General features: G+C 44.2%; 1 protein-coding gene across 4 annotated transcripts in view; it reads right to left on the bottom strand.

The window, feature by feature from the left end:
- Window positions 1-20,338, bottom strand: part of SNX19 (sorting nexin 19) — a 39,993-nt gene extending 19,655 nt beyond the window's left edge. For 2 of the 4 annotated variants that reach the window (XM_087939110.1, XM_087939109.1), the window contains exons 1-8: window positions 18,014-19,801; window positions 17,024-17,162; window positions 14,331-14,431; window positions 13,415-13,534; window positions 12,676-12,806; window positions 10,512-10,599; window positions 9,668-9,845; window positions 6,891-7,020 (exon numbers count right to left, since the gene is read on the bottom strand). In XM_087939110.1, the coding sequence (XP_087795236.1) occupies window positions 6,891-7,020; window positions 9,668-9,845; window positions 10,512-10,599; window positions 12,676-12,806; window positions 13,415-13,534; window positions 14,331-14,431; window positions 17,024-17,162; window positions 18,014-19,675 (2,549 nt within the window). In that variant the 5' untranslated portion in view covers window positions 19,676-19,801. Of the gene's footprint in view, window positions 1-6,890; window positions 7,021-9,667; window positions 9,863-10,511; window positions 10,600-12,675; window positions 12,807-13,414; window positions 13,535-14,330; window positions 14,432-17,023; window positions 17,163-18,013 lie in introns of those variants that run through there. The other 2 variants (XM_026709077.2, XR_003374906.2) reach the window with 2 other exon arrangements.
- Between the last annotated feature and the right edge of the window lie 1,637 nt (window positions 20,339-21,975).

Raw genomic sequence — 21,975 nt, forward strand, 5'->3', positions numbered from 1 at the left:
GCTCTTTAAAAGATGTCCGGGATGAGAAATGGGTACATAAAATCGTTGGGAACAATTGCTAAAATTGCTCTCCCTGGTACATTAGTCCAGTGCCCTGAGAGCGAACTTTGGGATTGACAACCCAAAGTAGAAATTTCTGGGTGGGAGGGTTATGTTCAAAACTTACATATCCTGCTGAACGAAACAGCTCCGTTGCAAGATTATTCCCCCCCCACCCCTTATTGGTATCATAAAGGTGAAAATGATAATTTTTACAAGCAGGTCTATAAAGGGTGTGGTCCTGGATGATTGAAGGGAGGGAGCAGGCTATGTAATACCCAGAGCTGTTTTATTGCTGTTGGGGTGGGGAAGAGCTTGGCACTACTCTGCGTGAAAGACAAAAATGACAACTTTGCCTGCAAAATTACGCATCCACGTTACATCAAATGGTCTGGGAGAAAGCAAGCAAGACCGATTCAGCTCCTGGATTAAACGGTGCTCAGCTTCCTATCTCAAGTTAAGGATGTTTCTGGTTTATTTTAAATCCTGTTTGGAAATGGGACGCTGACCCTTTAAAACACACCCTTCCAAGCTCCAATTCCTTCCCTCCTCCCTCCCTGTCAAAAGAAGCTTCTCTGCTTGAACCCTGCTCGGATTTCTAAGTGCAGACAGCTCCGATGTGTCCAGACATATTCTCTTTATCTCTGGATTAACAGTTTGCATAGTTCCAGGATCTCAGATGTCGCTTGGGAAGACCAGAGAAGGGGACAGGCGAAGGGGTGTCGCGTATTAAAAAGCGGAGCCCAAATTGGAATCGCTCAGAACTGGATCCAAAAGTCTCCTCCCCCCACACTGGCACCACCCAGATATGCCGGACTACAGTCTCCATCATTCTTAGCCATGTGGTCTAAGAATCATGGGGACTGTAGTCCGGCATACGGAGCTCTAGGCTGGGGGAGACTGATGTAGAGAAAGAAATAAAAAAAGAAAGGAAGGAAGGAAGGAAGGAAGGAAGGAAGAAAGAAAGAAAGAAAGAAGGGAGGGAGGGAGGGAGGGAGGAAAGAAAGAAAGAGAGAGAGAGAGGGAGGGAGGGAGGGAGGAAAGAAAGAAAGAAAGAAAGAAAGAAAGAAAGAAAGAAAGAAAGAAAGAAAGAAAGAAAGAAAGAAAGAAAGACAGGAAGGAAAGACAGGAAGGAAGGAAGGCTGTGTTTTCCCCTTTATTTTGTTTTATTAACTTATTTCTCTGACTTGGTTTCAGACAGCTATGAGTATCAATATTAATGTAAAGGTATGCCAATTTCTTCTCGTTTTCAAGCAGAAACCAAAGTCAATCACCCCACCAACCCCAAAAAATTGGCAAAATGAGAAGGTCAGTGTAAGTCTGAGACATCTACAAGGAGGAAGAAAGAACGGTCTACATTTAATTCTGGAAGCCATCAAAGTGTCTCTGGGAATGTCATGTTCCCAGAAAGAAGAACATTCTAGACTTCTCTCCAAGTTCTCTTCCAAAACCAACACCTTGTGTATATTCCTAAAAGTCTACACGCTGAGGACACCACCTACTGCAAAATGATGATAAAAGGTTCTCTTTGTGTCCAGAACTACATCTACCTGTTCTTCTCCAACTTGGAACTGGCAACGGAGACCATTTTGTCTCTCGTTCTCAGGGCTACACAGAAACGGTTAAGGTTAAAAATGAAGAAAAGAAAAAGGGGTTGTCCATTGTCCTACATCAATGGTTTTCAAGGCATTTATGTTCATATTCCCACAATTAAGGCCACCTTCTCTCCCCTCTCTGCCCAATTCTCGATCATCGATGAGACTCTGAGCAAAGTCATCAAAATTGGGATTAATTCTAGATAGTCTGGAATTATTATTATTTTGCTTTCAGAAAGTCTATTCTTTTAAGGGATGAGATCTCAGCAGCAAGGCTGAGAAGTTTCTGACCAAGCAACTGAGCTGGCTATGATTCTTAGCTCCCAACCTTACTTCCTGCCATCAAACAAACAATGTCCTCTTTCTCACAGCTTGGCACATTCTCTTAACTTGTGCCACTTCCCTTCCACAACAGATCTCCCTGTTCTGTCAGACCAAACCTTCTATAGCCTTTCCTTGAAAACCATTAAGAACTTTCCCTGGGGAACCTAGAACCTGGTTCAGTTGATGTTAGCATTGGAAGCTGGACCAGAACCTTACACCATTGTTTTCTCCTTGCGCGGGCATCACACTGAGGTATCACTCACTATTCTACCTTTTTCGGTACTGTCCTGTTTCCTAGAATAAAGGAGTTGGAAGAAAGACGCATGAGGCTCTTCTCGTCTAGCCAAGCCCTCTGCAATGCATAGAAATACCAATTAAGCCTTCTTAGAAAAGGGAACAGTTCAGCCTCTTTTCGAAAACCTCCAAGAACTGAGACACCCCCCCCACCACCACCTATCTGCCAAAAGGGTTAGGATTTTAGGGCAGAACAACGTGAAGAATGGCAGACGCCTCGTGTTTTGGGGCTGTGGGGATCTGTATTTTTATCTCCCAGCTGACTCAGAGGCTTACCGAGAGCGGCTGAGATGGCTGGGATGCTTGCTGCTCACCTGATGGGCTCCAAATGCCTTTAATAGCCAGGAAATGCTTTGGCTTGTCTTTAGCAAACAAGTATCAAAAGACCCCGATACGCCTTCTCCAAAAGGGCCTAGATTTTTCACCCATGACAGCAAGGATCTTAATCTATCCCCAGACAGACGTGCGTTCCTTGCATTCCATCAAACTCCAGTGTGACCCAGAAGCTGAAGCCAGGACCAAGCTATGTTAGATGTAAGAGATGAGATTAGCCCCGGGTTTGGGTTTTTAATAGCTGCCATCTCCCAGGGATTTAGCGCATATCTCCGGTGCGTCCCCCTACCATGGCTTCTACCCTCATCATGCCAAAAAAGTAAAGAGGTACAGTAAAAAAAGAAAAAATTCCAGAGTGGGGGAGAGAGGAAGAGGAAGGGCTGGGGTCTCTTCTCTGCTCACTGCTCGTCTTCCGAAGAGAAGCATTTTGCTAGCAAAGGACAGCAGACTGTCCGGATTGGACCACAAGAGATTGTTTACAGACCGAGCCGAGAGCCCACCCAGGCTGACAATCTTTTCTTAGCTGCCGATGAGCTCATTTCTTGGCTGGCTGCTCCAACCATCTCTTTACCATCATTAGCCACCAAAAAAAGGATCGCGCTTTGTGTTACGTAAGGGGACAGGCCTGCTTGTTCAGAGAAGGAGGATGTAGCCGTGCCTTCCTTTCTCCTAGCATTGCAAGGCCTTTTTCGGTCATCTGCTTTTTCCTCCTCTGGACGTTGCCACAGTATCAGGTCATTGGGAGGGATTTAGAAACAGGCTTCAATCAGCCAGTTGGTCTTCCCAGCCATGGAAAGGAGGCTTAAGGCTGCCATGTCACCGGCGGGGCTGTTTTAAGGTTAAGGACACCCTGGTTGGATAGATGTTGAAGGTGCAGAACAAGGGCTAACTTCTAGGATGGACTTTTCTCTACGCAGTGGGGATTTTAATACTCACGATATAAAGAAATGGCTCTGTACAATTCCCTTCTGGCTAAGGGGTTTTACAAGAAGCTGTCCCAACTCTCTCAACCTGCCTGGAACGCAAGCCGATTTTGCAACGAAGCTATAAATCTGTTTCCTCCTATTCCTCAGCAGCCTTTTGAGTGAGAAAATCCAGGACAGCACACACTCTCTCTCTCAAAATCTGACATTATTGCCAGGGGACCCTGAATTCGAGGCATTTTTACGAAGAACAGCCATAAAGGAGAGGAGCAGCCATAACGACGGCTACTAGAACGGGGCCAAATAACCCAAGCCAAGATGCTCGGTGCTTGTTGAATTACGACTCTTTCCAGGGGAAAAGAAAGATGTTGCTTCAGTTAAGATCTAGGCAGGCACTGCAGAACCAAAAGGAAAACCGAGTTCAAGTCACAGCCAGAATGTGATCTTGGGAAGAAGCCCTGAAGTGCTTTAAGAGCGCCTTCTTCCAAAAAGACCTTTTGTCTTAACAATCTAGCCTTTAGAATAGAATACAGCTGGAAGGGACCTTGGAGGTCTTCTAGTCCAGCCCTCTGCTCAAGCAGGAGAACCTATACCACCTCAGACAAGTGACTGTCTTGTCTCTTCTTAAAAACCTCCAGTAACGGAGCTCCCACGATTTCTGAAGACAAGCTGTTCCATTGGTTAATTGTCTTCATTGTTAGGAAGTTTCTCCTTAATTCTAGGCTGCTTCTCTGTTTGATTATTTTCCAACCATTGCTTCTTGTCCTGCCCTCTGGTGTTTTGTAAAATACTTGGACCCCCTCTTCTTTGTGGCAGCCCCTCAAATGATGGAATACTACTAGCATGTCAACCCTAATTCTTCTTTTCTCTAGACTAGCCAGACCACAAACCTGCAGCCGTTCTTCGTATGTTTTAGTCTCCAGGCCTTTGATCATCTTAGTTGCTCTTCTCTGAACTTTTTCCAAAGTCTCAACATCTTTTAAATAGGATGGTGACCAAACTTGGTTGCAGTATTCCAAGGAGAAACTTCCTAACAGTGAGGACAATTAACCAGTGGAACAGCTTTGCCTTCCGGAATCGTGGGCGCTCCGTCACTGGAGGTTTTTAAGAAAAGACTAGACAGACGCTTATCTGAAATGGTATAGATTCTCTTGCTTGGGCAGGGGGATGGATTAGAGGACCTCCGAAGTCCCTTCCAGCTCTATTCTATTCTATTCTATTCTATTCTATTCTATTCTATTCTCAATGAAGATCCTATTCTATTCTATTCTATACTATTCTATTCTATTCTAATTCTAATTCTAAATCCAATTTTAGTTCCATTCCATTCCAATCCATTCCATATCCTATTCTGTTCTATTCTATTCTATACTATTCTATTCTAATTCTAAATCCAATTCTAGTTCCATTCCATTCCAATCCATTCCATATCCTATCCTATCCTATCCTATTCTATTCTATTCTCAATGAAGATTCTATTCTATTCAATTCAATTCTCAATAAAGATCCTATTCTATTCTATTCTATTCTATTCTATTCTATTCTATTCTATTCTCAATGAAGATTCTATTCTATTCAATTCAATTCTCAATAAAGATCCTATTCTATATTCTATTCTATAATATTCTATTCTAATTCTAATTCTAAATCTTTAGTTCCATTCCATTCCAATCCATTCCATATCCTATTCTGTTCTATTCTATTCTATACTATTCTATTCTATTCTAATTCTAAATCCAATTTTAGTTCCATTCCATTCCAATCCATTCCATATCCTATTCTGTTCTATTCTATTCTATTCTATTCTATTCTATTCTATTCTATTCTATTCTCAATGAAGATTCTATTCTATTCAATTCAATTCTCAATAAAGATCCTATTCTATTCTATTCTATTCTATTCTATACTATTCTATTCTATTCTATTCTATACTATACTAGTTCCATTCCATTCCATTCCAATCCAATTCCATATTCCATTCTGTTCCAATCCATTCCATATTCTATTCTATTCTGTTCTATTCTATTCTATTCTATTCTCAATGAAGATTCTATTCTATTCAATTCAATTCTCAATAAAGATCCTATTCTATTCTATTCTATTCTATACTATTCTATTCTATTCTAATTCTAATTCTAAATCCAATTTTAGTTCCATTCCATTCCAATCCATTCCATATCCTATTCTGTTCTATTCTATTCTATACTATTCTATTCTAATTCTAAATCCAATTCTAGTTCCATTCCAATCCATTCCATATTCTATTCTGTTCTATTCTATTCTGCATTCTATTCCTATTCCATTCTCTATTCTATTCTATTTCTAATTCTAATTTTAAATCCAATTCTAATTCCATTCCATGTTCTATTCCATTCCGTTCTCTATTCTGTTCTATTCTGTTCTGTTCTGTTCTAATTCTATTATATTCTTTTCTAATTTACTAAGGTGGGGCATTAAACCCTTCCGTTTTGCACGCTACTTCTCCTGGTCTGCAACAGTTGAAACCGAACCAAAATCAGGTGCCCAAACTACCATTTTTGTCTTAACCTGCAACATTGCACGGGGAATGTTTGCAAGCAAGCTCGGTTGGGATTCACTTCCACGTCACCCCCCCTTCTCTTCGAAGAAGCGTACATCTTTATCAGCGCTGCCCCAGGCTGGTGACAGTCCAGCATTTTGAGTGAGATATGACATTCCCTTGAATGTCCTCGTGCCTCCAAGCAGCTTCTCCGCAAGGGTATCGGCTTCCCGCTTGTTCGCTCCATTTTTAAAAGCTCATTTTCGGAAGCGCGCTCATTTTTCCTGACCTGGTTATCTTTAAAAAGAAAATCAGCAGGCTCGTACCTATTAGCATTCCCTTGACCTCAACATTTTTTGGCAACCTTTGCTCGAAATAGTTGGAATAAGCTAGACTGTGAATATGATGTCCTTCGAACCCCCGGACAGCTGCCCTTCGGGGCTGCCAGGTATAAGGGAAAGAAGGGGGGGAGGGGTGATGAACAGGCCATCAGCAAAAAAATTCAACATCCACATCACCGCTGAGCTGGTTCGTCAATAAACCCAAACTTCTGTTGGCATATATAAGTACATTTCAGTGGGTGATGTTCATTCTGGACAGTGTTTTGGTCCCTCGCTTGCAACTTCTTTTAAGAGCAAGACAGAATCGGAAGATCATTGCAAGCCCATTTCTGGAAAACTTCCAAGCGCTTATTATCTAGAGAGGCAGGTGATCATTTAAGAAAACGACCTTTCCGGTGGAGTCCTCCAATTTCTAGAATCAACTCAAAACCACCATTTGCTTGATACTCACACCAAGAGCAAGGCACCTCCCTAGAGCCAAGTTCCAGTTGTGTTCATTCTGGTTGCATGGCTAAAACCTTACCTTTGAATCAATGTCCCAAAGAGCAGGTGTAGGATCTTCTGCATGTTCTCTGACCACAGCCAACTCCACTGGTCTACCATGATCAGGCAAAGAAGACCCAGAACGAGGTCTGCCAGCAAAGTCTCTGATCCTACAAACGCAAGAAGATTTTACACCAGGTCTATAGCTTCAGTACTGTCCATTCATGTAAGAGGATCTTCAAGGTATTTCCTAACTCTAGTTGATACTAGAGATCACATCACCATGAAAAGTATATGCACTTAATCATGAAGTTTCGTGTACTAGTGAAGGTATTAGGCTAGAAACCAGGAGACTGTGAGCTCTAGTTCTGCTTTGGGTATCAAAGCCACCTGGATGACTTTGGTCCAAACATCAGGAGACTGTGAGTTCTAGTCTCATCTTGGGCACAAAAGCAGGCTGGATGACTCAGGGCCAATCACAGGAAACCCCTGAGTTCTAGTTTAAGACATGAAAGCTGGCTGGAGACTTTAGACCAATCACCAGGAGACAGTGAGTTCTAGTCCTACCTTACACACAAAAGCAGGCTGGGTAATTTTGGGTCAATCAGCAGGAGAGTGTGAGTTCTAGTTCTGCCTTAGGCATGAAAGTCACCTGGGTGACTCAGGGCCAATCACAGGAAACTCGCGAGTTCTAGTTTAAGACATGAAAACTGGCTGGAGACTTTAGACCAATCACCAGGAGACAGTGAGTTCTAGTCCCACCTTAGGCACAAAAGCAGGCTGGGTAACTTTGGGTCAGTGCCTCTATTCTCATCCCAAACCACCTCACAAGGTGGTTGTTTTGGGGAAGGTAGAAGGAGGAAGGAGTGTTGGGCATATTCACCACCTTGAGTTATTTATAAAATTATAATAAAGGCAGGATTTAAAGTCTAAAAATAGCTTTTATCCCTCCTTAAAGACAAAAACATGACAACTCTTCTTGGCTTATCCCAGATTAGGCCACAAGATTACCATAGGATTACTGTGCCTTCTTAAAGATGGTAAAACAAATTAATCAGATTAGGAGAAACAGATAATCAAGCAGTTATTTGCAGAATGAAAACAAAACAGTAAGGAGAGTCCAGACAACAGGGCTCATTCCGCCTACAAACTTAAGATTTACTGCTTTCTTTTCTGATTGTGCTAGTATTGTAACCACCATGGTCAATATTTAATGACCGTCTCAAGAAAAGCAGGGATAGAGGTCACTAAGCAAGGCGATCACACGGGCGTCTCACTTAACTATCATCAGAACTTATGACTGCAATGGCCAGGCTCCATTACAGTTGCAACGTGAGGATGACCTGTAGCGAACCTTGGCTGATCTCAGTAGCTTCGTCTTTAATCATTTCTTAGATGTGGGAAGAGGGATTGGATTCTACCGGTTCGAACAAACCGGTTGTTCCAGTGAGCATTTGGCCCCAACCACCCACGCCCTAGTCTGTCCTTTTATTTCCGTGTTTTGAAGCTCAGGCTGATCCGCGTGGCTATGCCGCGCCTCAGCTGTTTGATTCAATCGGGGCTGCACCAGAAGTATTAGACTTGAAAATGGGCAGTTTTCAAATGCTGTGCGTATGCGCTCACCAAACTGGTTGTTACACCGGTTGAATCCCACCACTGTGTGGGAACCATCTAAGAACTGCGGAGCACTGCAATGTGAGAAGCCACAGGCATTCAGAAGATCAGGAAGGGCCTGCTTTGATTTCCAGACCTGCTATAAAGAGATGCTTTCTCATATCTAGAGATGACGTCCCAAGCTCATCCTTACCCAACCTGTCCAACCAACCACGGCTTTCATGTCTCTTTACGTTTCCCCAGCCCATAAATGCGTTGCAGAACTGCATTCCAAGAAGAATTTGGTGGGTAGAGAAAAGCCTATAATAAATTATTGCAAGCTGGCCCTTAATTCAGTATTGCTTTAAATCCTCAGTACTTACAGAAGGAATTATTTCAAATTCATGCTATTCTGCTGCCACCTTGTGGTCGATTCCTGATTTGACAGTGGAAACCATTTCTATTTCAAAAGCTTATTGTAATTGAGGATGGGCATTCACAGAATAGGCAAAATTGACAGAATAGGCAAAACGGTGTCTTTTAATGAGCTGTCAATCAAGTCCAATGATATGGGGCTGATGTACCAGTGGTGGGTTTCAAATTTTTTTTCCTTCTGGTTCAGACAGCTCGCTTCGTGGGCGCATGTGCAGGGCTCAAACACTGCCCTCTGCATCAACGCTGGTGAGCTGTGCTGTTTTTTACCTCAGCTGAGGCGCGGCAATCCGCTCTCCCTGCAAATCAGCCGAGCTAATAAATAATAGAATATAGGAGAGGTAAAAGCAGGGGTAGGTGGGCCCAGCCAGAGGTGGTATTTGCTGATTCTCCGAACCAGTCAATATTTTCACTACCAGTCTGCTAGAATCGGTCCAAACCGGCTGAATACCACCTCTACGACGGACCCATCTGGAACTGTCAGGATGTGTGGTACACTTTGACAAAATGGCTGCCACAAGGGGTTCGTTCTGCCCAGTCACCAAATGTTTGCCACAGTGTGGGGTTCAGTTTAGTTCCCCAACTGAGATTTTTTTCTGGTCTGTAGGACTGCAGTTTCCAATCTTCTTTAACTTATGCCTCTAACACCACCTCGGACGTTAATGACGGAGCTGAATTCCTAACCTGGGATTGAGTACGGTTGGAGACCACCTATGCACCCTACGGAAAAGCAGCAGCAGCAGCAATAACAGGAGCAGAAAGAAGCAAATTTCGGAGCTGGAGAGGACATACCAGAATTTGTATCTTCATCTGATGTTTGCTGCAGCACCTCTCCGGGCTCTGGGTTCAAATCTGACGGAGATTCTTCATCACATTCTCTCTCTGGACCTTCACTGGACATGGCCTCCAGCAACTTCTCCTGGTTCTGAATAAAGGACTCCATCCTTGCCAGGGAGAGGATTTCGGAGGCCTAGAAGAAGAGAAGGACTGGAGCAAAATGGGTAAAAGCCGTTTTCCACTAACTATTTTGGAAGTATCCCTTTAACATTTCCTGACTGTGGAATTTGATTGACATAAAAATAATACACTGAAATATTGCATAAGATAATGAAAGATAATAACTTAATAAAAGTAACTGTATTATTAGAACTGCATCACTTGTTCAACGTAAATATTATTATTTTATTATTAAAAGGTGACTAAGGTAGAAAGGGGATTTTTTTAAAAAAATATATGTGGCATAATTAAAAATTAAAAGGGGGATAAACAATGGAAAATTATAATTTAATATAATTTTGTGAATTGTGATTATGTGAATTATATAACTGATTAAACACTGCAAATATGACTATTAATATAATCTGTAGTAAAAAGAGAGATGCTAAGAATATAGAGAATAACACATAAACATACCATAATATCGAACAATCAAGATTGATGATTTAACAAAACATATGTATTAATGTCAAATTTTTAAAAATTGACAACTGTATTAAATATGAAGAATATTGTCATTTTTGTTTTAAAATGTAAGACACTCCGGAACCACACTCTTCACACAATGATAAGCTTGTTGAAAAAAAAGTAAAAAAAAAAATATTGCAAATGACATTTCTCAGATGGAAGACAGACTTACATTCATGCCATCCCTGAAAGAATATAGAATTTTCTCTGGTGTTCCAGCCACATTTAGCATTTTGCCAGATGTGAATTTCAGCTTCGACCTGTGAAAAGAGAAGCAGGAAAAACAGTATTTATTCATTCATTTCATCCGGCATTTCTCTGAGAAGTTAAATCACTCCCACGGATGTGTTGCTTCCAACGGCTGGCTGCTAGTCAACAATTCTATGATTATTAGCATCTGCAAAAAAAAAAAAAATGTCAATAGTTATGACATTGTCAACAAGTGAAAGAAAACACACGTGTGACTTTTCCAATTCTTTCCAAACCTCTTTACCAGAAGTTGCTGTAGGAGGCACCTGTATTTTCTTCTGGGTAATTTAATAATAGGCTGAGCTGAATTTATGTTTTCCCAACAAAGAAATAAAGGGAGACTAGCATAGATCTATTTCAAGCTATTTAGCTCTCATCAGCTAGCCATACCTTCTTGTATTCCAATCTGGGCCACTTGCCTATTAGGTAGATGTATTAATCTCTAAGTAGTCTATCTCTAAGTGGTCTATCTTGAAGGGCTGACCCACACACGTCAAGGTTTCTTTATATTTTCTGCGAATAGAATTAGGAAAGAATAAAATAGAATTAGGACAGAATAGAGAAGAGTAGAGTAGAATAAGGAAAGAATAGAATAGAATTGGGAAAGAATAGAATGAGATTAGAATAGAATTAGGAAAAACAGAATAGAATAGAACATAACGTAAGACAGAATGGATAGGATAGGATAGAATAAGGAAAAATAGAATAGAATAGAGTTAGAATAGAATAGAATAAGGAAAGAATAGAATAAAATTAGGAAAGAATAGAATGAGATTAGATGGGATTAGAATAGAATAGAATTGGGAAAGAATAGAATGAGATTAGAATAGAATGAGGAAAAATAGAATAGAACATAACATGGAATGGATGGGATAGGATAGAATAAGGAAAAATAGAATAGAATTAGAATTAGAATAGCATAGAATAAGGAAAGAATAGAATGAACGTAGGAAAGTATAGAATGAGATTAGATGAGATTAGAATAGAACAGAATAGAATTAGGAAAGAACAGAATAGAACAGAATAGGAATAATAGAATGGAATAGGGATAGAAGAGAATAGGAATAGAAGAGAATAGGAATAGAAGAGAAATGATGGAATAGGGATGGGGATAGGATTAGACTAGACTAGACTAGACTAGAATGAGCTGGAAGGGACCTTGGAGGTCTTCTAGTCCAGCCCCCTTGCTCAAGCAGAACCTATACTAATTCAGATAAGTGACTGTCTAGTTTCTTCTTTAAAACCTCCAGCGACAGAGCACTCACCATTTCTCAAGGCAAACTGTTCCACGGGTTAATTGTCCTAGCAATTATGGCTTATTTGTATTTTTGAACACTTGTGTAGTTACTAGGAGCAAAGAGATCTAATCCACTTTCCAACCATTCGAACAGTCTGCTAGCTTATTTCTTCTGTCCCTGTTCCAGCTGGTACCTGATCCTTTGGGTCTTCCCGTGGACCACTTTAAAGTGAAAATGGACAATGCGCTGAGCAGGAAGCAAACCGAAGAGAACCCACTGGGACTCTGCTCCGCGTTCATGGAATCCAACACAAAACACGACTCGCAAACATCCTCTCGCTAATATTCCAAGGGATTTCTTAGACAAAGCAAAACGGCCTGTTCACCGCTTAGGAATGTCACGTCCAGCCAAGATTTTGAAAACACAATTATCTCCCCCCGCCCCCCGCCAATTCGATCACTTTGCTGAAATCAGATCTCTTACTGGGCGTGGGGGAAATACAGATAAGAATCTGAGCATTACAATTCTCGCAGGTGCAGCAAAAGTTCAGTAGTCAACTCAATAATTCCAACACTGTTAGTAATAACCAGCGCGGAAGACCCAGAATAATTAAACAGCTATTCCTGAAGGACAACACGGAGTATTTCTGCCTTCCTTGGACCTGATAATTTCAGAAGAATACCGGCAGGAGTAAGACATGAACTCGCACGGATTAATTTTTGCGGTCGCGGAGAATTTATTCCCCAAGTGAACCAATGGAGATGATATTCGTGGCAGTATGACTTCAGGCTGCAGAAAGGGGTTGCTACTACGGATGTGCACATTTGAGCTCAACGGGAAGACTCTTACTTATTGGATTTCTTTCCATCCGTCGGCTGCTTCCCATCCACTTCGGTCTCACTGAGCTCTTCCGTAGGACTCTGTGGCTCAGGTCTGGGAAACGCCGTTTTTAACGTATCCACAATGGCATTCATTACAATCTGCAATAAAAGGGAATATCCACTGGCATAAAAGACAATACAGAAGTGGCGCGGTGGCTTAGAGGCGGGGCTCTCGCCTCACAATCAGGAGGCTGTGAGTTTGATCCTAGGTAGGGGCAGATATTTTTCTCTCTGGGCACGATGAGAATATATCTGCTGAACAAAACTCCGCATTGGCGACAGGATGGACATCCGGCCATTCAAACACTCTGCTAGCTCCATTCAGTTGCCCAGACTCCACCCCGCAAGGGATTATGGGGTCGTTAAATGACGGTGATAAAAGACAATATAGGATGGTAGTCCTCCGCTTATGACCCCAGTTGAGCCCAAAATTTATGTTGTTTCCCCGAGACAGTTGTTAAAATTAACATTTGACGACTTTTATTGACAGGGGTTAAGTGAATTTTTCAGCTGCGATGGCCTTCTGCACCCTTCTGTCGGGAAAAATGGGCCTCAGCGAGCTCCGTTTTCGCTGGCAGAAGCAACCGCGGGCCTGTCCCTTCGCTTTCTCCAAGGTGGCCCCATGGCCCAGATCTAAGCACCCCACGGGCTTGGAGTTTGACACCCCTGGTGTATAGGAATGTTGCTGAAAACATCCAGCGTGTTACCTTATCAATCCTGGAGACCACAAATGGTTTTTTGACGAAGGCAATCCTTGCGTCCGTGTTCAAGGCGAGAAATTCTTGCATTTCTTCGCTATTGGCGATCTCAGGAATTGCACAGAGTTGCTACAAGAGGCAAGCAGACCAGCAGTGAAGCCAACCAGCATTCCCATCAGAGGGTGAGGACAGGGGTGGGTTACAACTAAGAGCAGAGAGCTGCATTTGACATTTTGAGACCAGGGGATTGGATTGCTGAAGCGGACAAGTAAAAGAGGGAGGGTCCCACCTGCATTGGCTGCTATTATTTTTATTTTTATGAATTATTAGCTCGATACCCACGCTTCGCTACAAACTATGTGATCGGGCTTAGTTTTGGGGGAGAAAAATAAGGGGAAAAAAATTCTGCCTCGATACCAGCATCCATTGGTATTCATCTGGCTAGCGTCCTGTCAGTGTGTGAGAGTTGAAGGCTGTTTGGAAACTGAAGCAGTATTTGCTGTGTGAGCAAGGAGACAGCAAGGAGCGTGGCCGTGGCTTAGCTCAACTGTTCTGTAGTAAAGCTGCTTGGCGCTGTGAAACTAAAACTGAAATTCCTCTGCTTGTTTTTTGCATTTGGAGCAGATTTCTTTTCAGGTGAGGAGGAGTAGAACTCCTCAGCATCAGAGCGTGTAATGATAATATACGAAACGCTAATGCTCTGATGGTCATTTGAAAAAATCTTTTCTTAGTGAGCACCCAGAAGCCAAGAGGAACATACGTTTCAAATTTCAAGTTTGTAGGCTTTACGGTTCTGGAGATTTTGTGATGATGCGTGAGGGGTATTTCGCTTTTATATAGAGAGATTAGACATGTTTACACAAGTTTTTAAAAATGACAGTAAAACTAAGTCAGATTTAAACGAGTAGCAGGAAGAAATCCTGACCTTCAAGAACGATTCCAAGAGACTTTTTCTCGCTTCAACTTTCTCTGTGTCCATGTTACCAAACGGAAGATCCGGAAACAGCTTTTTGGGACCTTTTATGTCTGCCGTATTTAAAAAAAAAACCAAGAGTAATTTTACTGCAACGTTAATCATCGTAGCTCTTCACTCATGATTAAAATATTGATAGGTTTTTCAAATGGTTCGTAATAAAACCCAGCATCTTTCAGTCAATGTTTACATCACACTTGGCAAGAGTTTCTCAAACTTTGGTGATTTGAAAACGTATGGACTTCAACTCCCAGAATTCCTCGGGGGATTCTGGGAGTTGAAGTCCACATGTCTTCAAGTTGCTATGGTTGAAAAACCTTACGCTAGGCCGTAATATGATTTGTGATTTGGTCGGTGGTTTCTGCTGTCTACGTTCTATTAATTTCACCCATGTGAGTTGTAAAACAGGCCTACAGAGTTGTGAGAAACTGGCCAATTAGGCCTAATGTCAGAAACGTAGTCAAGGCCTACCACACTATGAGAGAAAAATCAACATTACACGTAGTCCTCAACCTACAACAGTTTGTTTAGTGAATGTTCGAAGCTCCAACGTCACCGAACAAAAGTACCTTAGGACTGATTTTCATACTTACAACCATTTAGGCATCTCCAAGGTCACGTGAAATTGTAAAAGAAACAATGATAGCTTGGGCGAAAAAATTGGGATATAATAATGAATTAGAATATTGGGGGAAAAAGTGGGAGGAAAGCTATAAACTAACAGCATATAAAGAAAATGTATACAAAAAGTTTTATAGATGGCATCTATCCACTGCCAGATTAGCAAAGATGTTCCCAACCAGGAGCTCAAAATGCTGGAAATGTAAAAACAAACAGGGCACCTCCTTCCATATGTGGTGGACATGTTCGGAAGCCAAAAGCTATTGGAGTAATAGGTGGATAGAGGAAATAACAAAACAAAACATTGAATTAAGACTGGAACTGTTTCTAAGAGGAATATTAAGGGGAGATCATACTAAGACAGACATATATATCATTTTGCATATAATAACTGCAGCCAGGATTGGGTGTGCACAGTACTGAAAACAGGAAAATATACCATCTGAAGGGACAGTGATAAGAAAGATTCTGGACTGCGTGAAGATGGTGTTGTGGTTAGCTGGCAGCAGGTGCAGAGGGCTGAGGAAAGCGAGAACTCAGGTGAGGGGTCCGAATCATTAGGGAATGGACTGCTGCCTTCAGCGATTGTGGAGGCTGGTAGCAGCAATGAGGAGGTTCCCGAGGAGCCTATGCCAAGTGCGCATGCGTGCAGGATTGCTCGCAGGAAAGAGCAGCTATAACAGCACGGGCAACTCGGGAGTAAGGCTGCAAGATAATGCCCCCTCCTTCAAGAAGATAAAACGAACGTACTTTGCAGAAGGCAAAGGCGTTTTGAAACTCCAACCTTGTGGACATTCCAGTATCCTGAGTTTGTATTTGAAGATTCTTGTATTGCAAATTATTTCTTGTCTGTTATCTTTTGGCAAGTCTCGCACAGTTTAGCAAGGCTTGTGCTTATCACAGCTAATTATTTTGCAGAAGCATTACAAGGTTTCGGTTCCCTTTGGATTGTGTTTGATTTGTTGGAAAAGGGGAGTGGGTCAGAACAGTTGGACAGGCCGACCCTAGAGTTAAAAGACAGAAGTTAAACTAGATAGAAGTTAAAAGATAGAAGTGATTATTATTAGGTTTGGGACGCCTGGTATATCTGGTTAAACAATAGCCATAAAAATAACATAGTAATTAATATATGAGTACGAATGTTGACGATGCTGTAACGTTGTTGGAAATGTAAGCATATTTTTCAATTGTTGGAAAATGTTTAATAAAATTTATTTTAAAAAAAGAAAAAAATGACTTAGCACCGATTTTCATACTTACAACCGTTTTGGCATCTCCAAGGTCATGTGACTGAAATCCAGACGCTTGGCAACTGGTTCATATTTATGACGGACATAATGTCCCTGGAGTCACATGATTCCATTTTGAGAACTTCTGACCAGCAAAGTCAGTGAGGAAGCCAGGTTCACTTAAGAACCAAGCGACTAACTTAACAACTGCAACGATTCATTTGACAAATATGGCAAGAAAGGTCATAAAATGGGGGAAACCCACTTAACAACTGTCTCGCTTAGTGACATAAAAGTTTGGTCTAAATGGTGGTCGTAAGTCGAGGACTACCTGTATTGGATTAAGTGCCAGAGAGAAGTGCTTCGAACTGAAACAGTGCTTGCGAAAAGATATTATGGGTTAGGTGCAGAGCTAGTTTAATTATGCCTTTATCTGCTTTTATTCCATTTTTCTGGTAACAATTATTATTCCTCAAAACCGCTTCTACCATGGAGAATATATCCAGAGATTTTTCAGATAGTTCATTTAATCTGTTGTCCCCTACTTAACCATAACGTGTATCATGATATAAACCACGTGTATTTTAATATACAATTTATATGTTGTTTTATGCACCCTGTTGCATTTGCTATGCCCTACGGAAAAATAAATAATCAACCATAATTGCCAGCGGAGAGAAAAGGGGAGGAAGAGGAGGAGGAGGAGGAAGAAGAATGTAGACATTCTACATTAACTTAATTAACCCCCACTTTGCCTGAAACAAGATTCTACAGAAAAGAGAATTCAGGACTAACTTTTTATGAACTTTCGTAGATCTGGTTTCTCTTCCAGCCTGGTTTGCAGATTCAAGAACTCACGGTATCTTCGGTTCACCGTATGATACGCCACTTGCTGGAGGCTGTTAGTGCCGTCACTGTCTAACGTCGTCTCATACTATGGAAAGAAGAAGAGAAATACCACCATCGGTGAGGAAGAAGCTGTTTGCCAAAGTAAACCACACGGAATGGTCTAAAGCTTGACTTGACTTCAAGAGATGGCCTGACCGTTGGCGATTTGGAAGGGTCATCTCAGATGTTTGGGCTGGGATGACAGGTTTGGTGAAGTTAGGAAGAAGGAGAGGGAGAGAAGGAAGGAAAATGGAAATGAGAATTGAGGGAGGGAGGGAGGGAGGCAGGTGGGAGATGGGAAGGAAGGAGGCAGGGAAGGAAGGGAGGGAGGGAGGTAGATAGGTAGGAAGGAAAGGAGGAGAGGAGGAAGGAGGGGAGGGAGGGAAGAAGGAAGGAGATGGGAATGGGAAGGAGGGAGGGAAGAGATGGGAAGAAGGAGGCAGGGAAGGAAGGGGGAGAAGGAAGGAGATGAGAATAAGGAGGGAGGGAGGGAGGGGGGAGGAAGGAGATGGAAAGAAGGAGGAAGGCAGGGAAGGAGGAAGGAAGGAAGGAAGGAGATGGAAATGAGAAGAAGGGTGGGTGGGAGGAAGGAGATGGGAAGGAGGGAGGCAGGGAGGGAAGGGAGATAGGAAGGGGGAGGGTGGGAGGGAAAGAGTGGAGGGGAGATGGGAAGGAAGGAGGCAGAGAAGGAAGGAGGGGAGGTAGGAAGGAAGGGCAGAGAAGGAAGGAGATGGGAATAAGAAGGAGGGAGGGAAGGAGCGGGGAGGAAGGAGATGGAAAGAAGGAAGGCAGGGAAGGAAGGAGGGGAATGAATGAATGAAGGAAGGAAGGCAGGGAAGGAGGGAGGGGAAGGAAGGAGATGGGAATGAGGAAGGAAGGAAACGAAACCAGGATTACCTTCACAGTGTACAAGGTGTAAGGGTGGAATCCCGTTCCACTGTGTTCTCGAGCAGTGATTGTCCCTGTAATACGCAGATTCTGGATGATGACCGGACCATCAGGACTCAGTGGCTCAAAGCTGAAAGTGCCCATCGGGGCAGTGGGAGAGGAAGAAAGCAGACCTGGCAGTTGGGCTCGATCTTGAGGGCCGTGGGCCAAGCTCCCGGGGGGCTCCAGCTCTTTCCCCAAGTAGGATGGCCTTCTCAGGAAGGTCTTTTCTGGATCCTCCAAAAGAGCAGTCAAAGAAGCGAAGGCGTCTTCAGCCACTGGCTCTATGTGGATGTCAGGGCACGGTCCGAGGGATGTGGCCTGGAGGTTGGCTTCAGAGGGGAAGCCCTCAGCCATATCCTCCGGGCACCTGTCTTTCTCTCCCAAACCGTCTTCTGGATCCACGTCAAGAGGCCCTTCCAAATCAAGAAGGGAGCTAGCGAAGAGTTCTTCTGCAGACACGACGATCAAGGAACTAGGGTCTCTTCCTACGTCAGACATGGGGGACTCAACTTCCAAGTCTCCACTGGGGGGGAAGAAGGACCCAAGGGGACCAGGGTGAAGCAGGGGTGCAGCCATGCTCCCATCGTCTTTCTCATTCACGGGGGTGCTCAGCGCTCTGTCAACGGGTTCCTTTCCCTCTACCAAGAAGTCCTCCAAGCTATCTACCACATTCCTGTTGAAAGGCTCAGAATCCCTCGCTAGGCCTTTATCGCCCTCGGTAGCCATTTCTGGCTGAAGGACTGGGGACAACACACCGGTCACCCCAGGTTGGCTTGAATAGGCGGCCAATACCTCTGGGGAAGTCTCCGCGACCTCGACGGTGCCGGTGGCCTTCCTGGAGAAGAGGTCAACCCACAGCTGGTTGAGCCAGTCAGGGTCCGCCATTTTGTTGATCACAGGCATCAACACGTTGCACGTCACAAGCTCCACCACCACAAAGCGCCCCGTCCTGCTTTCCAGGTGAGGCTCGGGCACCAAGACCCGTAGTAACAAGTCCACCAACCGCCTGGCATAGTCCACCTGATGCGCAGGGCTCTGAACAGCCCAATGAGGCTCTGAGAATTCACAGTAGGCTTGCCACAGCCTACCGGCCTCCTCGGAAGGCTCTCTGAGGCGTTCCGCCTCTTTCCATGTCTCCTGGACCTTCTTGTAGGCCTGAAGGTGACACCCCGCCAGGAGGAGCACCTTTTGCGCCAAGGCCTTCTTGTCCACCAGAAGCATCCTCCTTCGGAGCCCCCAAGCCAAGCCCATCATCGCTTTTTCCACCTCCTTCTCAAAGTTCTGCTCCTGGCTTACCGCCCGGTACCACGAAGAGACGAAATCCCGAATGATCTTTCGAATAATATTCCGGATCTCTTCCTCCAGCTCCCTCTCTGCCTCGGGATTCGGAGGGCAGCCTTCAACGGGGAGAAACCTCTCCAGGTGAATGCGGTGGCTGGTGCCAACCACCACCTGGGAGCCCAACCAGCCCCCCAGTAAGGCCAACAACCCCGATAAGATGCAGAGCAACCAGACGTTCACCAACAAATGGACCACCAGCAACCAGCCCACCAGAGCCCCCAAGGCCATCAGCTTCTTACTGCCGGCCAGGTGACCCAGACCCACACCTCGCTCTGGCATCCTTAGCATGTTTGGTCCTTAACCTGATTTACTGCTCTATTGCTTAAGAAAAACAAAAAAACCCCACAGGGCTGCTCCTCATAGGTGGAGTTTGCATGCATGCATCGTGCAAACCCACCCGCCCACCTCTCTCACTCTAGGGGGAAGGGGGCTTTTCAATTTACACTCCGGATTTGGCTCTTTCACCGTGCAACTGGCACGGGGCGGGTTCAAGCCTCACCCCACCCCCAGCTAGCTCTTTTCCACCAGGCTCCCTTGTCGATCGCCAAGCGCAGGGCCGGCCAAGCGAGAAGCCCGCAAATTGCGCACCGGAAAAAGCAACCCCGGGCGCTCCAGCCCCCCCCCAACTCTTTTAGCGCCTGCAAAATCCTCTCGAGTTTTTGTTTTGTTATTTCCCGAGAGGCCAACGCCTCTGATGCAAAAAAAAAGCAAAATAAAATAAAAGCGGGGGGGGGAATTCAGCAATTCAGCGGCTCAACGCCGCCACCAGCGTCCCATTTGCAAAGCCGGGAAAGGGGGGAGGAGAGAAAGCCTCTTCTGACGTTTGCACCCGCTCCTCCCACGAGCGTGGGGCTCTCCCCCCACACCCACCGTGCCGCGTCATCGCATCCCCGGGTCTCTCCACGCGCGGCAGCAAACGCGGAAGGGCCGTGCAAAAAGCTCTTTGCAATCGCCTCCCCCCCTTTTTTTTTTTTTGCAAGCCTGCCGGAGCTTTTGCACCCTTTTCCCGGCTTCGCCTGGCCGGCCCTTCCCCGGTTTGCTAAAGAGCTAACCAAGAGGGAAGCGAGGCCGGGCGCGTCGGGGAAATCGCAGTGCCACCTGGCGATCGAGGCTCCGCGCCGCCGCCGCCGCCAAGGATTTTCCCCCCCCGCACGGGCGCTGTGGCGGCCTTGGCCTTGGCCCTTCGCCGCTCTTCTGGGCTTTGGTCTCCCGAGTTGCTTAAAATGGGCTCTCCCGCTCGGCCCAAAAGTGCTTTGAATTTTTATTTTATTTTTTCTTTTCTTTTCCAAGAGGCCAACTGGACTTTCTTGTTTTTTTTTTTCCTTTTAAAAAACGTTTCGCTTTTCTCCTGCAGGAAGCTTATTTTGTTCTGGGAAGCCTCTTGGATGAGAAGCAAAACTTTTTTAAAGGGAAAAAAGCAACTGAGAAAGTCCAGTGGCCTTTTTTTGGGGGGGGGGATGTAAACATCTGTGGGATGTTCCCCCCCCTCCCAACCTCCTAGAATGAAATACTTTGGGAAATATTAGGAAGGTAGAATAAAATATTTCCCCTAAAGGAGAAATGAAAAAAAAAAAAATCATAAGGGAAGCAGAAACCAGCCCCAGTTTTCTTGCCCTGAGCAGAAATGAGGAGATTCGGTTTTTAGAAATGCAGATTTGGTGATCCATTCAGAAAACCTGGGTCAGACAGAAACTCCAGACAAGCAACAACAAGCCAAAGGTTGACAAGATTAGCTCGGACACACCTAGGACAGGGGTCCCCAAACTTGGCAACTTTTAAGACTTGTGGACTTCAACTCTCAAGGATTTGAAGTCCACAAGTTTTAAAGTTGCCTAGTTTGGAGACCTCTGACCTAGGATTTGCATTTCCTCTTTTGCCTATAGAGCCAGCTATGACCCCTACGCGACCCCTATAGGAATCCAGAACCCACGTACTCTAAACTCCATTTTGTCAGCTGCTCAGAATCACAGGTGGTTGGTGGTTCTGCTTCATCAATAAAGGGAATCTTTATTGAATCTAATCAGCCTCTATTTTATCTCCAGTGCCTTTCCTGGCCAGATGGATCTCCCTTCCAACACATCTTTAGGACAAGCGTGGTTGAGAATCTCCATCTCCATCTCCAGTTTAAATTTTTACTCAAGGGACGATGGCAATGACTGGCTGTATCCCATAATAAAAGCATGGGCGGAGTAGGGAGGACTTGTCTGCCTATCCTTTTCTTAGCCAGGTGTTAACAGAAGAGGTTTGCCATTGGCTGCTTCCTAGGGTCGAAAAAGAAGGACTGACCCAAGTCACCCAACTGCCTTTGTGCCTAAGGCAGGACTGGTTCCCCCAGATCTTACAGTGATGCCATCACCCCTGGTGTAGATGTTATCTATTCACCAAGTCAGACACTTGGTGATTCTGTGAGCCCTGTCTCTCCTTAAAAACTTCTTTTGAGTTGTTTTATCCTCTGGCTAAGGTCAGTTTGGATGGCGTCCAGTCACCGTGTCCTTGATGGCCTGGATTCATTTTACAGCAAACTCTTCCAAATTGCTTTCTTCAGTGACTTTCTCCACTGTGAAACATCAAAGTGACTCCCAGGAAAA

Source organism: Pseudonaja textilis, chromosome 9, assembly GCF_049901715.1.
Source record: "Pseudonaja textilis isolate UNSWEBS1 chromosome 9, rPseTex1.2, whole genome shotgun sequence".
In the NCBI taxonomy this organism is placed as follows: domain Eukaryota; kingdom Metazoa; phylum Chordata; class Lepidosauria; order Squamata; family Elapidae; genus Pseudonaja; species Pseudonaja textilis.